Raw genomic sequence first — 16122 nt, 5'->3', positions numbered from 1 at the left:
GACAGAATTGGCTACTGGAATAGAACACAGACATCAAAGCATGAAAGAAAGCTAAAAACATTCATTGACCTGGAGGAAAACAAATTGGTTTATTGTTCATTTTTAATTAAATATATTAAAATATTTTCTTCAACAATTCATAGGAGATCGAAAAGGCTTGGAAAATGGTGGATGCAGCTTATGAGAAGGAGCAGAAAGCAAAGGAAACCATCATGTCTCTTAAAGAGGAAATCGTGAACTTGACTAAATTAGTGGAACAAGGATCTGGATTATCATTGGGTCAAGAGCATAGGTGAGCTGTATCTGGAGAGGATTGGGGTAACGTCATCCAATGAGGCTACATTTGTTAACGATTATGAAAATGTTGCAAAATCTGTACAGTATGTATATTTTAGGTTCATGTGTGAAAAGCTGTCTGTTTGCACCTTCAGAATGATTTGATAAGTTTTATTTATTTAAAAACCATATTGGCCTAGGCAGGGGTGCTAATCCCTGGCCTAGAGGCCTGATGTGGCTTCCCCTATCATGTTTTTCTGGCCACATCAAGATCCTACTGATTTTGGCAGTGACAAAAAGAAAAAAAATTAACAGACATGGCACTGGGATGGGCAGAGAGATTTAGACCCCTCCACTTAGTCCAGCACTCTGTGGATGCTAATTGCCTCTACCTGGCCATCAGAAAGACAATTTGATGAGTGCGGAAGGGGTAATAGCCACAAGGGGGGCTGTATCCCCACTCACATTTGACCACATATACCACTGGCATGTAGCCGCTGGAACATTGGCCAAATGTGAATGTGGCCGCCAAGCTACAAAGGGTTTGCCACCTCTGTCTAGGGTGTATGTTCTGGGGAAGGTTATATCATGGAGGCATTTTCTATCTCTGTGCTGACTGTTGATGTTTATCCCTGAACAATGTTAGGACATTGTTGGTGTGCAACAATGTGTGATCAGTGGGTGGCAAAGTGGTTGCCATGACTGTTCTGGAAGTGGCTGTTGGTATATTAGCTCTTATTTCTACTGTTAATCTTGTGTTTTTTACTTTGCTGCTGGGAGTGCATAAAATCATGACTATGGTATGCTGCTGTAGCACCGGTGTAACTGAGGTGTAGCAGCTACCAGCGTACTAGGAGCATAAGATTACACTGCCTGCCATGTGGATTTCCAGTTGGAACCCAGGGGGACTAGCTTTTGTTGTTGCTGCTGCTGCTACTGCTGCTGCTGCTATTGTTATTAATACTATTTTATTATTATGCAGTCAGTGAGCCTGGCACTTCACAGAGTACAGGTCCCTGTTCTGAGGAGCTTACAATAATTCAGCACAGCAATATGTGGTTGTTTCAGTTACAGGTGCATGTACAGTTATCATTGCAGCAGGGCATAGGAACTAGGGGTTGTGCCACAAAACCCTAAACACGGGTTTAGAAGGATTTGAAGGAAGTAAGAGAAAGGACATCATGCAGGTATTCTAGGAGGTAGTTCCAAGCAACCAAGAAAGGGCAGAGTCTTTTGAGGGAGCAGGAGACCTTTGGATGGTAGAGGGTGTTAGAGTCTGAAGAAATGAAGATCATGGGCAGATTGTGTCCTTGTCTGTACACCCCTTGGATCCTGGATATTTATATATTATGCAATACGTTTGTGTCATCAGATTAGCTAAACTACACACTCTAATCCAAAAGGATTCACCTGAAGAAACTATAAGAAAGGAGGAGGGGTGTGGGTGTTCAATGAACATGCGGTAGAGCATGATTATTTAGAGAAGTGATCATTATATTGGGAGGAACTAAGCTTCAATCATGAAATGAACAGGAGAATAAAAACTACTGGGTTATTATTTATGCTGCTAAGTAGTTGTATTCTATGACATAATAGAGTGTTTTTAGTAACTGTTAGGAGAGGAGACATACAATTTAGTTGACAAGTTTTGCGGGCTAATGGGGAATTTCATGTAAAGCAGTTATCTTTAAACTGTCATTTCCCACAAAGCACCTTGTGTTGAGAACAGAGAGTAGGCTGCAACAAAGCTAACTGGGATCTTTTTTCTTCCAGCATGCGAGAATTGCTAAAATTCAAGGAGGAAGTAACAAAGGAGCGAGACCAGCTTTTGTCAGAGGTTGTGAAGTTACGTGAAAATGTAACAAATATGTCAGATCAACAGCAAGAGGCAGAAAAGACAAAAGTTGAGGCAGACTCAACCATTGCTCAGGTCTGTGTAACTCCCTAGTTGCTGTCATTTTTGTATTTGTCAAGAAGGCTTCCCAACCTTTCCAGTTTATCTCTGTTAACTGCCACCTGATCCTTTACTTCCTTTTTCAGGCAGCTTGGTGAGAGAAGTATTTACAAATACTGAGAAGACAGGTCCATATCCTGATTAATTTATAATCTAGATTAGACATAGGGAAGACAACAGAGGAGAGGGGGAAAGGAAGGCACAGAAAGCCTTTTTCTTTAGGTACAGGGAAGTGAAACAGGCTGGGAACCAGGCTTCCTTCCTTTGCTGGTTACTTCCCCTTCTTGCTTACAAAGGGAAGACGTCTGGCAAGGAAAGTGGACATTCTCACCTGGGTTTTGTGACCATTTCTTACTTGTACTTGCAAAACCCTGATGGGGTTGTGACTTGGGTAGGTGTGACACCACAAGGTAGCTATGCCTGGGCTAGGATTCAACCACATCATCGCTGCCCTGGAAAAGATGGAAGCTGATGAAGAGGCTCGCATGGAGAAAGTGGTGGCCTCATGGTTTTTGCGTAAGGCAAAGTCCAGCCTCCGCTCAGTGGCGTCCTTTAAATGTGAATCTCCTTCATTCGGCAAAAGGGATCTAGAGACTAGACTGGAAATCGGCTCGTCTATGCCGGGGACGGCCAATCTGCTTGTAAATTCTGGAGCCAAAGAGTAAAGCTTGTCTGCAAGGGCGTTAAAACAGCGTGTTTGTAATGGGTGAGACCATTCGTCCTTGGCCAGCTTAGCAATAGGATCTGGCACAGGAAGGTAGTGCTCTGCTGGTGTGGGGGATTTCAGGACCCTGGCCCCTTTAATAGCGGGAGTGGCAGCTGCAGGTTGTGTAGATTGGAGACCAAGGGTGTTCAATACTCTGTGAGCAAGGGGCTGATAATCGGAGGCATCAAACAGGCGATAAGCTGTATCGTCCTCTTGTTCCGACTGATCACTCCATTCGTCTCCTTCGGCTTGCATAGCAAATGCTGGATCCTCCCCACAAGAAACGTCATCAACAAACCTGCCCCTGGCAATGTCAAAAGGATTTGGAGAGCATGATGGATCTGCCTCATTGCGTACATAGTGGTCCACACTCCGCTGAGGAATGGCGGGGACTTGTGACTGTGACTGTGTTTGAGTGAAGAACGATAGCATGTCTTGTAGTTGTGATATGAACTCATGAGACAGCTGCAGCCCCGGTGTGGTAGATGGTTGCGCTTGTAGAGGCAACGTTATGGACGGCTCAGCAGGCTGGGAAGATGAATAAGCTCTAGGTGGTAATATGGGAGGAGGGTGGCTGGCTGCTGGCTGGTCAGGAAACCCAGCAAAGTCCTCCTCGGAAGATGCAGTCGGAGAATGAAAGAGATTCATTAACTGTTCCTGGCCCGCCTCCTCGGAAACCGGAACAGAGATGTAGCGTGGCTGCTTGGTTATGCTGTGGCTGGGTAGATGTTTAGTTTTGGCAACCGCTTTGGTGTGCTTATGCTTGGCCGCCTTAGATTGTTTAGGCTTGGTTGCCTGAGTTGTTGCTGGCTGTTCCGCCATCATATATTTTCAAGGGGGTTCAGTACACGGCCACGGATGGGGCAGAATGTACAGACCCAAACAGGCACAGTACACGGCCACGGATGGGGCAGAATGCACCGGCTCAGATGGCTAAGTACACGGCCACGGATGGGGCAGAATGTACAGATTCAACAGTGCTGGTACACGGCCACGGATGGGGCAGAATGTACAGTATCAACAGCCTTGGGACACAGCCACGGATGGGGCAGAATGTACAGTTCAAACAGCGTTGGTACACGGCCACGGATGGGGCAGAATGTACAGTTCCAGACAGCCTTAGTATATGCAGAATGTACAATTTCAAACAGCCTCGGTACTTGGCCACGGATGGGGCAGAATGTACAGTTCCAAACAGGCTTGGTACACGGCTACGGAGGGGGCAGAATGTACAATTTCAAACAGCTTTGGTACACGGCCGCAAATGGGGCAGAATGTATAGTTCCAAATAGGCTGGATACACGAAACAGCTTCAATAGTCAGCTTCAGTCAGCAGTTTGTGTTGGAGAACCTATAGCAGGCTTATAGATGTTCTACCCTGCAGCATACACACAGAAACTGATAGAAAAGGCCTTGAACAGAATCCTTTACTATTGAAAGGACCAAACAGAAAGGGCGGGAAAAAAGGGGGAGGAACAAAATGGCGCCCGCGAAAAGAGCAGGAAAATTGGCCAATCAGAAAGGCTTAGGGGCAATGAAGAAGCAATGGCAGTCACAGAGGAGCACCAGCGAGCTCAAAAAACGGCCTCAAAAAAAACACACGCTCTGCAGCCGTGGGGCTAAGAAGCGCAGTCACGGCTTAGAGGGCGAGCCAGTTAATAACTGCCGAAGGGCAAAACGGCCAGTGAAATCCCTACAGCCGCTGGGACAGACTCAGCAAGTGAGGAGGGGGGGGCAACGGCAAAGAGAAACTGCAAAGGGTAAGGAGCCGCAGCCTCAGGCTCTGAAGGCAGTCGCGGCAAGGTTTAAAATGCTGCGGAACGAGCCGGGGGAGGCGGGGCAGCCCAACTAGTAAAGGGACACTGAAGGTAGAAAGAGCCGCAGCCGCAGGCTCTGGAGAGGAAAAAACTTAAGGGAGCTGCCGCGAAAATAGGCGGCGAGTTGAAAAAGTACAGGAAGAGCGGCGGCGCAAAGCAGAGAGCTGCAGCTGGATGCTCCTGGATTAAATCTGCGGCCACCGCCTGAGGAAGGGAGAACCGCAGCCGCGGTCTCCCAGAATCGCTGTTTGGCTAGGCAGGGAGCTGCAGCCGCAAGCTCCCGGAATAAGGCTGCATCCGCTGCCTGAGGAAGGGAGAACCACCGCCGCAGTCTCCCAGAAATAGCTAGGGACTGAGGGAAAAAATAGGCAAAAAGACAAACAAAGAACAGTCAGTCCCACAGACTCTAAAGTAAAAGACAGAGGGAAGGGAAATAACGGGAATACAGACACAAAACCTCCATACCCTGTCACACAAATACACAAAAACTTATCTAGACGCTAAGCTATATACTCCAACTTTCATGGACGAAGGCAAGAATGAACTGGAGAATGGGAGGGGCCTGATACCCCTAGTCTTGACTTCAAGACATTCTTGCCTTTGGATGATAGGTGGAGCTATGTTACCCGCTTGATGGCAGTCCTCCTATGAAAATCACCATTCAGGTGAGACCAATGGTCCATTTCATACCGGCAAAGGAATTAAAAACATCAGCTAAATAAGGTCTAACAAAATATTTATTAAAGACAGGGTTAAGAAATAGCAGATATTTACTGCCCTTGATCGCTGTTTGGACACTTGTTAGCAGTGGTGCCAGTTTCCTGTGAGTTGAAGTGACCATGCACTCTGGGCCCTCCTGGACACGGTCTGATGTCTGAATGCCCTGTATTCTGCACAAGGCTTTAATGGGGAATTCTATATATCCACACATATATAATCATAGATATTAAGAAGGCACATTTTTTATAACCATAAAGAATTAAGTATTGAATTTCAGGCCTAGTGGGGCCCTGAGATTCATGCTTATAGAGAAAACAGAATCAGCATTTTATTCAGGCTAACAGCAAAAACCTGTTGCGATGGAAACAGGTCACAGGGATCCCCTGGTTCTTTGCCAAGACCTGGCTGATGCATGATTAATTACCCTATTGTCCGGAATCAAGGAGCGTTTCAGGAAGTTGTGATTAGTAGGAATTGCCAATGTTTGATTCTTGAATGCCATCTAAAGGAGAAAAGTTTTATAGCATAACCTAATGTTTTAATTAAAAGAAAAATAGTTAGAAACAATATTTATAACTTTATAAGTGTGTCTTCAGACAGAAAAGGGTGCATTTGGGGTTGCCTGCTTACTAGTTAGCCAGAGTCATCCAGTTTTTTAATAGTCTGTGTGGTTTCACAATGTAGCTCATGGGTTTTAAATAAAATCCTCTTTCATGAGCTATGTATTTTATAAGTAAGGAAAGGGGATTTCTGAGAAAGTATAAGGACACAAGAACCCCTATGGCAAAGGAATAGAACTGGGGATGCTCATACATGTTGACGTGTGTGCGTTGTTGCGTGAAACAGCATACGTTACGTTGGAGTTAAGTTGCTCAAGAAACTTCTCAGATGCATTAGATCAGGTTAAGAGTCTTTTATTAAGACATTATGGCTTAAGGCTTTAAGATCCCCCCCTCTAGGAGAGAAGTTCTCAGTTCAAAGACATTACAGAGAAAACTCAGCTCAACACAGATAGCTGCTAGAACTCTCCCAGTCTATCTTGATGCTGCCATGACAACGGCCTTGGCTATCCGTTCCCAGACTGGGCAAAGACATAACTTCTCTTAGCTACAGATTTCCACACTTTCAGACTTGATGGAAAAACACTCAGTGACGGTGTGGTTCAATGGTCAACAATCTCCCCTTTTTCCCATCATGTCTGTAATCATTACAACAATTACAATAATACATTTCTACAATACATCTTGCAATACAGCTTACATTTCAGTACAGTTCAGAACATCTCTGCACATTTAGCTAAAACTTTATTCAATCAAACTTTGGCTGTACACATGTCAAATACAAAGTGTCAGGATCCATTTCCACCAGTTTATGCATTCCAGGACTGGTAATTACCCCCACAGTATATCTTTCTGGCGGTTTCCCTATGTTTACTCTTGTAGAACGTCTTAATGGCACTAGGGCTTCTGCTCTCTCTGCCCCCCCATCTGTGCTTGTGCTTGGCACAGCCTGCGCAGGAGATTCCATTTCCTCAGCCTTACGTTTCTTTGATCTTTGTTTCCCACAAATGAGCTCATTTAACGTATCTCTGAGTGGAATATGTGTGCCCTCCAGTTTAATGTCTAGATTTGGCTTAAATGATTGTGCTTGTGTGTCATCTGACCCTGTAAGAACAACTGTTTCCCTTTGATCCCAAGGCTTTTCTGAGACTTTAATGCTTCTGCTCAGAATTAATTGCTGTGTTTCTGGACACCAAACTCTGAAATATGCATTCTGAAATCCCAAAACAAAACCTTGCAGTGCTCTGGGCGCAAGCTTGCCCCTCCTTTTTCCCTGTGGAATGTGGATCCAGCATCTTGCCCCGAATTTTTGAATGTGTTGTATTTTTGGTTTTCTGCCAGTGATTTTCTCATAAGGAGACATTCCAAGTGCACTGTGTAATACCCTGTTGTGAATATAATTCGCATAAAGAATTGCTTCTGCCCAGAAAGAATTCCCTAAACTGCAATCCATTAACATGGCTCTCATTGCTTCCTGCAGCACCCTGTTTTTTCTCTCTGCAGTTCCATTGGAAAACGGGCTGTATGGAGCAGTAAAATTCTGTTTTATTCCCTTACTCTCAAGGAAGTCACTCAATGCTTTACTCGTGAATTCCCCCCCCCCGGTCGGAGTGTATCGCCCCCACTGTGGTGCCATGTTGAGTTTCGATTCTCTTAATGAACAGTTTCAGCTTTTGCTCAGCTTCACTTTTATGCTTTAACAGAAAAAACATGACAAAATCTTGAAAAATCATCCACCAGTACCATGAAGAATTTCGCACCTCCACGTGAAGCATTTATTGGCCCTGATAAATCAACATGAACTAGCTGGTAGGGAGCTGTTGTGGTTCTTTCAGCCTCCCGGTTAATTGGTGCAATAGTCATTTTAGCTTTATGACAAGAATCACAATCCATTAACTGTCCACAATCTCTTAAACGCATGTCTTCACTATGCATTGGGGTTTTCTTAATCGTGTCAAGGTTTGCATGCCTCAGCCTTTGATGCCATTCATGGACGCAGCCCTGATGTACCTGTGCCTCAGCATTTAACACAGCACACCCTGCTTGACTGCTCTTTATTACAAACTGTGAATCATTAAGGCTTCCCTGCAAACACACTTGATCTCCCCTCATTACATAACATTTGTCTTTGTGGAACAATACAGAAAAATCACAACTCACCAGTTTTCTGACTGACAAAATGTTATGAGCTAATTCTGGAACAAACAAACATTCTGAAAGTATTCCGTTTATCAAATCTCACCAGTCCTCGGGCTTCCACGCTCTTCTGCGATTCATCCGCAAGTAAAACAAACTCCTGCTCATTTGTAGACGTGTAAAACAAACTCCTGTCTTTAATTAATATATGGCTTGCCCCGCTGTCAACAATCCAGTTAACAGGTGCTAAATCTTGAGACTTCTGTTTACAAGTTCACACTAACCTGCTTCAAGCCGCCGTCCCTGGAGTTTCGCTTGACCGCACAGTCTCTTTGAAGATGCCCACGAGCCCCACAGGCATAACAAGATTTCAGCCGTTGCTGTTCTTGCTTGTTTTCCTGTCTGCTGCTGCTTTCCTCTTTCAGCTTGGCTCTTTGCTTTTCCTCAGCACTTTTCGCCTCTTGTCTCCACTGCCATTCCTGGGTCAGCTTTTCCTCAATAAATGCAACGTTCAGACCTCCGTCAGGCATGGCTTCGAAAGCCATGACCATATTATTCCAAGTCCCATCCAGCGAAGCCAGGATCAGATAGGTCTTCTGAAGTTCAGAGTGCTCGACGCCTCGGTCCGTCAGCTCAGCAAACAAACGTCTGAATTCCGTGAGATGCTCACTCATTTCGCACTCACCCGTGAAGCGCATCTGGTAAAGCTTCCGTGCCAAACACAATCTAGATCCCGCAGTCTGTTGCACATGAATGCCTTCCAACACGTCCCACATCTGTTTGGCGTTTGTAACATCTCTCACGTGTAGAAGTTGAGAATCTGATAGAGCCAGAAGCATAAAAGCTTGCGCCTTCTGATCTCTACGCGTCCAGGCCGCGGTCAGTACCGCCGGAGGGGGTCCATCTATAATGTCCCATAAATCCTCTTTTATCAGCAAAGTTCTCAGTTCAAAGACATTACACAGAAAACTCAGCTCAACACAGATAGCTGCTAGAACTCTCCCAGTCTATCTTGATGCTGCCATGACAACAGCCTTGGCTATCCTTTCCCAGACTGGGCAAAGACATAACTTCTCTTAGCTACAGATTTCCACACTTTCAGACTTGATGGAAAAACACTCAGTGACAGTGTGGTTCAATGGTCAACAATACATTCACGAACACCCTGAGTTAAGTTCCTAAACGTAACTCAAGGGAACTTGTCCAAATTTCTCTGATGTATCAGGGTCAGCCTGACTAATCAGAAACAATGCAACAATGGTATATGGAATGTACTGGCTATGCTTGAAAACATATCCACAGTAGTAACTGTTCCAACTAGTACCAAAATTCATTAGTCTTGAAGAGACAGTAAGACAATGGTAACATTTATGATATGGACAGAATTTTGGAAATCACTACTGGAGTTAGCTAATGCTTTCTGATTGGTTTTAACGATATTATGTGGGCAAAGACACATGGGATTGGTGAAATCACTGTCACATGTAATTGTACTCTATAAAAGAAGCTTGCACACAGTGCCTCGGTGCAGTCCTTCCTGGATGTTCCTGGGAGGCTGGACCTGCATATGCTGGAAAGAATAAGCCTGTGTCTTCAATTTTTTTCAAGGACCCCCAGCAAAAGACCCCAAGGAGGAGGAAAATTTCTCCATCAGCTTTATACTAAAAAGATGACTGATTTTCTCTGAATCATTCCTAGTCATGTGCCTTAAGTGGCCTAAGAGATGGCACTGCCACATTCAGCAAATACTCCTTAGGTTTTTTACCTGCTCTTGCATTATCTTGCTGCTGTAGCCAAAACATACTGATAAGACACCTGCTATAGCTCATCCAGGGTTCCCAGTCTTCATGAAAGCTAACCACATCAAAGAGCCAGCGAGTCTACGTGACCAGCTAAATGTCCAGCACTGTCCAGTAACCTCCCACTCCTTTCTTAGGGCAAGAAGTAACACTATGTGTTCTTACACAGATCTAACAAGCCTGTACTTTCACTATGGCATATAAGCAATCTCAGACCCCCCACTCCCAAGGCTTCAGATAGGCATTAAAAGGATAAATTGCTGGATTCCACACATATTCAAATGCTGTAACATTACAGTAGAGTGGTGTTCAGCAATCCCTAGCCCCTTTGCTTCTTTCCCCCATATTCCTTTCTCTATTCATCAACCACTTCCTAATCTTCCCTTAATTCTCCCTCAAACCCAATTTATTTAGCAAAACCATTCCTGAGCCCACTATCGTTTGACCCTCATCTCTGTTCCTCATATGAACTTTGACTTCATCTCCTTAACCCTACTTTGCCCATACTGCTTGTAAATTCTCTGGCCAGTGTTCTGGTCAATTCCGCTGCACTGTAGAATGCCCAGCAAATTTTAGGGAAAATTATTGAAAAAGTAGGATGATGATGATGATTTAAAATATTTCTGTCCCGCCCTTCTACCCTACAATAGGGCACTCAGAGCGGCTACAATAAAATAGCACGCATATATAGTAAAATACACAATAAAAACACAAACATTACAGTAAATTAAAATGCATAAATTTCATTATGCATACACACAGACACTTACAAACATACATACATGTATATATGTGCATACACATATAAGAGAGTGAGAATAAAAGAACTTAAAAGATAAAAATAAAAGATAAAAAAGATGTAGTATTGCTGATACTATTTAGCAATGAATCTGATTAAGATCTTGGTTGATTGCTTCAAGGGCACTACAGCATACAAACTATTGTCAAAGTATGAGAAAATTATGAGTGTGTAAGTCCCCGAATAAAAGAAAAGTGAAAATTCGCCATTTTCCTCTCGCTGCTGCAGCTCCATCAGGAAATCCAACTACGTCAGAATGAGGCTTCACGGGAGACCCGGAGGAAAGACAAAATGGAGAGGGAACTAAAACAGGTTCAGATGGAATTAGACAACAAGGTGGCTGACATGAAGACAATGCAGCAAAGTATGAATAGGAATAAGGAGGAGCTCCTGAGAATCGAACAGCAGCTCAAGGAGCAAAAGGTACTGTAGAGTCTTATGTTGAAATTTCTTAAGAATGCACACATGTAGACTCTTAAGCAGGTGTGTTTTGGAGGGCATTGGGACTTCATCCCATTACTTTTCCCACAGCCAGGTTCCTGCTGGCCCCCTCCAATCTGCCACCTACTCACACACACACACACCAGGGCGAAGGAGGAGGCAGGAGGGGCCAAACCATACAGCAGAGGCTTCTGCAGAGCTTCTCCGAGCAGGTGGAGCAGGAAAAGGTAGAGGAGGTGCAACATCGCAGGTGAAAAATCTGCTTAATTCCAGTGGGAGGGGGTCAGAATTAAGCAGATATTTGCCCACTCTAGCCTACAGCCTGTCTCTTGCCCCTCAGTGTGGCTCTTCCTCCTCCCTGGGCTAGCACTCCTGGGGAGGATATTGCTGCATCCTCCACTGTATGAATGTACCCAGAGGGGCTCCTGTCTCCCTCTTCTCCATGGTAGCGGGGGTGGTGGCTCCGGATCTGTAGCGGTGCAGTGTGTGTGTGTGTGTGTGAGGTGGTGTGAAGGGACTCTAGTGAAGGGACTCGAGTGAAGGGCACTTGAGAGGTGAGGATGATGGAGGGTGAGAGAAGGAGTTTATACAGGGGAGAGTGGAAAGCAGTTGTGACCCCAGGAATGACTATTTTGACTTCAAATCACCCAGCCTCGGAAGGAATTGGATGTTGTGCTTGCTTCTTGGGTTTTTTACCCCCTCCCAGAGGTGATGGATCAGGTCAGGTTTCAGAAGAGGAGGAGGGGCACATTAGTTGCAAAGCATTCTAAAGGAATGAAGAATTGTGCTCTTTCTCTCTCTTTAAAAAAAGAGTCTTTAGATGTTTGTGGGATCTTTCCGCATTCTCCCCCCTCCGATTCCCTTCCCCTCCCTATGCATCTGAAAGTATTCCTGACGCAAATCATTCTAATTTGCAAATGCAGAAGGAAAATGCGTACTTCTTGCCTCTTGCCTCGGCACACACTTACCTGGGAGTAAGTTCCATTGAACTCAGTGGAGCTTACTTTTGAGTAGGCATGTACTCAATCTGCTCCTTAATCTGCTCCCTGTAGATGCTGCTGCGGTGGGAAGCAATTTTCGCAGCTAGGAAGGCAGCAACACCAAACAAAGGAGCTTCTACAAGCACAATATGCTTTAAAAAAATTCCTTAATGAAAATGGGCTTTAAATGGGGAAGGGCCATAGCTCAGTGGCAGAGCATCTGCTTTCCATGCAGAAGATCCCAGGTTAAATTCCTGGCATCTCCAGGTAGGGCTGGAAGAGACTCTTGCCTGAAACCCTGGATTGCTGCTGCCAGTCAGTGTAGACAATACTGAGCAAGATGGTAAAAGGCAGTTTCCTGTCTTCCTATCTATCTTCCTAGACTTGCTTAACTTCTTTTTTTTAATATACTGAGAAAGAGTTATCTCCAAAAAAAGAAAGTTACCTGTAGTAGTCTCATCTGACAAAGGCAGGCCGGCCTATGAAGTCTGTGACCAAAACAGCCTATCAGCCATGCAGGGTGACTTGACAAAACTCCTATTTGGTGTCTATATGAAACTACAAAAATGCAGGTTGTGAGTATGTGCAGGCCACAGTGCTTGGCTGGTGAGTGTTGTTTTGGGGCGGGAAAAATGTTTGGACTAAGGGAGTGTGCAAGGGGGTTGGTTAATCTATGTGTGCTGGTGAATCACATGGGAAGGGATCCATCCATGAGGACTGAGATGAGAGGGTGAAGCTTCCATACAACATCATGGGTTTTTTTTCTTTATTGCTGTAGCTTTCCAAGTCAGTTATGCAGGCCCCAATAGTATCAGTGGTATAACCTTAGAAGGGGTGGCAGTGGAGGCGTGGCATGACTCACAAAGGGACCCTGGACTTCTCAATTTGCCACTATACTGCTCTTAAGATCAAGATCAGATTTTCAGGACAAAATTAAAACACTGTGGGAATCAAATCACTTTCTAGGCATTTTCCTGGCAATAGAGAGCCAATATCCATTTTGAAGAAAAGCCCACCACCTGCTGCCTCACTCACACTGCAGCAATTTGAGAATGCCCCCTAAAGATTTGTGGCAAAATTGGACTATTATGCCATATGTGCAAAATTACACCTTAGTAGCTTCTGTTAGTATTGCTGAGTGTGTGCCTTTAGATTAATGTTTATTGTACACTCTTTGCATACTCTGCAGCATTTTGAAAGGATGTATACAATGTCTTTCAGCTAAAATATGTTAAAAGTTGTAGCGTCTTTTGGAATAGTCACCCAAATTAGGATCCATTATAATGCACAGTGATCCATAATAATTCACAGTGGATAAAGATTTTACATCCATCCCTTTCTTTACCTTGCACTTGGGAACAAGTTTCCAGCAGTGAATGGAACATGGGTGCAGCAAAACAGGTGAAGGAGATGGCAAATCTTCCTGTGAGCTGCAGTGTTGATGGCCATCACAGCAATCCCAGAATGGAAAGCACCAGGCACTGACAAAACAGGAACAAGGGAATAAGTTACAAGACATGAAATGAGAGAAATCAATACATTGCTGGGGGATTTTGTAAGACAGGGGTAGCCAATATGGGAACCTCCAGATGTTGTTGGACTCCATCTCTCATCGGCCCCAGCCAGCATGGCCAGAGAGGTCAGGGATGATGGGAACTAGAGTTACAAATACAAGAACAGGGATCATTAGAAGGAAGGATTCTAAAGATGGAACTCATCTCTGGTTTGTAAAATTGTCCAGCAGCACATTAGTCCGGTACATGTTTGGGCTTAGCAATACCTGGAACGAGGAGCCCATTGTTAGTTCTTGAAATTGAAATCTTTCCCTTATTGTTTATTTTAAGTTTGTGTAATTCAAAAAGTGTTACATTGAAGAGGTAGCAGCCCAAACAGAATTGCAACTAGTACCTGCTTTTATGGCATATTAAATGCGCCACTGCCTTTCTACTTAATATTTTTGTGCGTTTGAGCATTTTTATTTGATGTGGTTAAATGCAATATGACATCTTTTCTTGTCCAGAGCTTTCTTTTTCAGAGATAAATGAATTATATCTGAAAACTCACCAGAATTTATTTTCTGTAGCCCTTCCAGAACTAATTTGGAACATTCCAGTGTCCCAGGGCATATTCACACAGAGGTGGTTTCAGCCCATGGCAACTGTCGGAAAAAGTCAGCTTATCTTGACTTGTTGTGTGAATGCAGCTGTTCTGTGCACATGGATAATTAACAGTGCCACATTTGTGTTAGGCTAAAAGCTGATTCTGGCTGATGAGAGTATATTTGTGACTGGCTCTTTGTGGACTGATGCAGCTTTAGTTAGCATAAGCTGATTTTTTTCATCTGCAGTTGTCTCAAACTAATAAAACATATGAATAGACTCTCACTTCTGCCTAAAACAGTGTTCTGATGCCATGGCTAACCAGACTGTCATTTCTTACCAATATTTTTCTTAGCATAGTACTGTTGCTCATATCCCTCTAAAATACTGAAGCCCACAGCAAATATTGAAGCCTGCAGATAAATAGGAAAATATGGCAATAATATTTTCCTATCTGTCACTTCAGTTGTGGGATTAGCTATCAGAATGCTGGTAAAAGTCTTTAGACAGAAATTGCTGTAGGAGTGCAAAATATTAATTTTTTAAAATAACCAAATATTTCCTAGCACTTTTCTAGCCAGGCCTTAAAATGGTCTTGTGATACTAGTTTATTTTTTTTGGTCTATTTTTCTTGATGCTGTAAAGCCCTCGAGAAGCAGTTTTAGTAAACAGCAAAAGAGCTTTGGTAATTGTAAAGCAGTTCTTCCTGGAACAAAACTCTTCTAGGAGTTGCTTGTGTCATGCAAATTTTTAGTCTTCCTCTCTAGTCCCTGAGTGGATCTGGGTAGAAGCCTGTGACAGTTGTTGTACCACTTGTGTTTCTTTAGTTGGATATGCCAGAGATTGAACCTGGGACCTTCTGCAGTGGAAAAGCATGCAGTCTATGACCTCACAATTACTTCTCCCTCTTATTAATGTAGGATTTGTCTGCTCAGATTCATAGCCCCTTTTCCTTATTGCTGATAAAAAATGACTCTTCTGTTCATTTGCAATTATAGGAAGTGTTGCACCCTGTGTCTGCCAAATAGCAAAAAGACATTAAAATATTTATATGCCACCTGTGATGGAGGCTTCCAAAGAGTCTAGAAAAAAGATTATACCCACTGTGTTATTCATTAGAAGTTGCCATTCCCCTTTCCAGCTGCTCAACAATTATCACATTTCTCAAACATGATAAATTACTAATATAGTGGTAAAGTACATTTGATAATAAGAATTAAATGCGAAGGAATTGTATTCTCCCCGGAGTCCTTGGAGAAGGTGGGAATGATACTGAATTATAAATAAATTTATTGTTTTGTGCCACCATTCCACAGATCCTCAATGAAAGAGCCACGAAAGAACTTGAACAGTGTACAGCAAGGAATGCCAAACTCCAGCAAGAGAATGAACAGCATAGCATAGCAATTGAACAACTTATGCAGGAGAACCAGCAGAAAACCATGGAGCTGAGAGTAAGTTCAAGATGAATCAGACATGATCCCAGTTCAGAAATCTGTACACAATGGCTGTTTTGGAGGAGGTTGGACTCAGTGGCCTTATAACCCCTTCTGGCTCTACGATTCTATGATTTGTATGTGTGTGACTAGCAGCTTACGTGTCTGCATGTTTGATCATTGGCACCAATGGAGCCTTCCTGTGCAATGTAGCAGCTTTGGAGAGGCAATTTTTGTTGGGACTGTGGCAGGAAGAGAAGCATCTTCCCACCCCCCAGTGGTTGCTATTTACATAACAAAACATACATGTGAATTGTGTTCATATCCAGTATGGCCCAGCTGTGAGGACATCATAATATGCTCATATATATTATCTTCCACAAAAACTTTACTCTTCCA

At 43.7% G+C, this 16122-nt stretch overlaps 1 protein-coding gene across 1 annotated transcript in view; it reads left to right on the top strand.

The window, feature by feature from the left end:
* The window catches only part of CFAP58 (cilia and flagella associated protein 58), a 160971-nt gene that overhangs the window by 14495 nt on the left and 130354 nt on the right, over positions 1-16122 (top strand). Inside the window, exons 3-6 of the mRNA XM_061634391.1 lie at positions 144-292; positions 2050-2206; positions 10996-11190; positions 15604-15741. Coding sequence (XP_061490375.1) covers positions 144-292; positions 2050-2206; positions 10996-11190; positions 15604-15741 — 639 coding nt within the window. The remainder of the gene's footprint in view (positions 1-143; positions 293-2049; positions 2207-10995; positions 11191-15603; positions 15742-16122) is intronic.

The sequence above is a fragment of the Rhineura floridana genome, chromosome 7, assembly GCF_030035675.1.
Source record: "Rhineura floridana isolate rRhiFlo1 chromosome 7, rRhiFlo1.hap2, whole genome shotgun sequence".
NCBI classification, from domain to species: Eukaryota; Metazoa; Chordata; class Lepidosauria; order Squamata; family Rhineuridae; genus Rhineura; species Rhineura floridana.
Note: the sequence above shows the minus strand (reverse complement) of the source record. Positions and strands in the feature narration are given on the sequence as shown.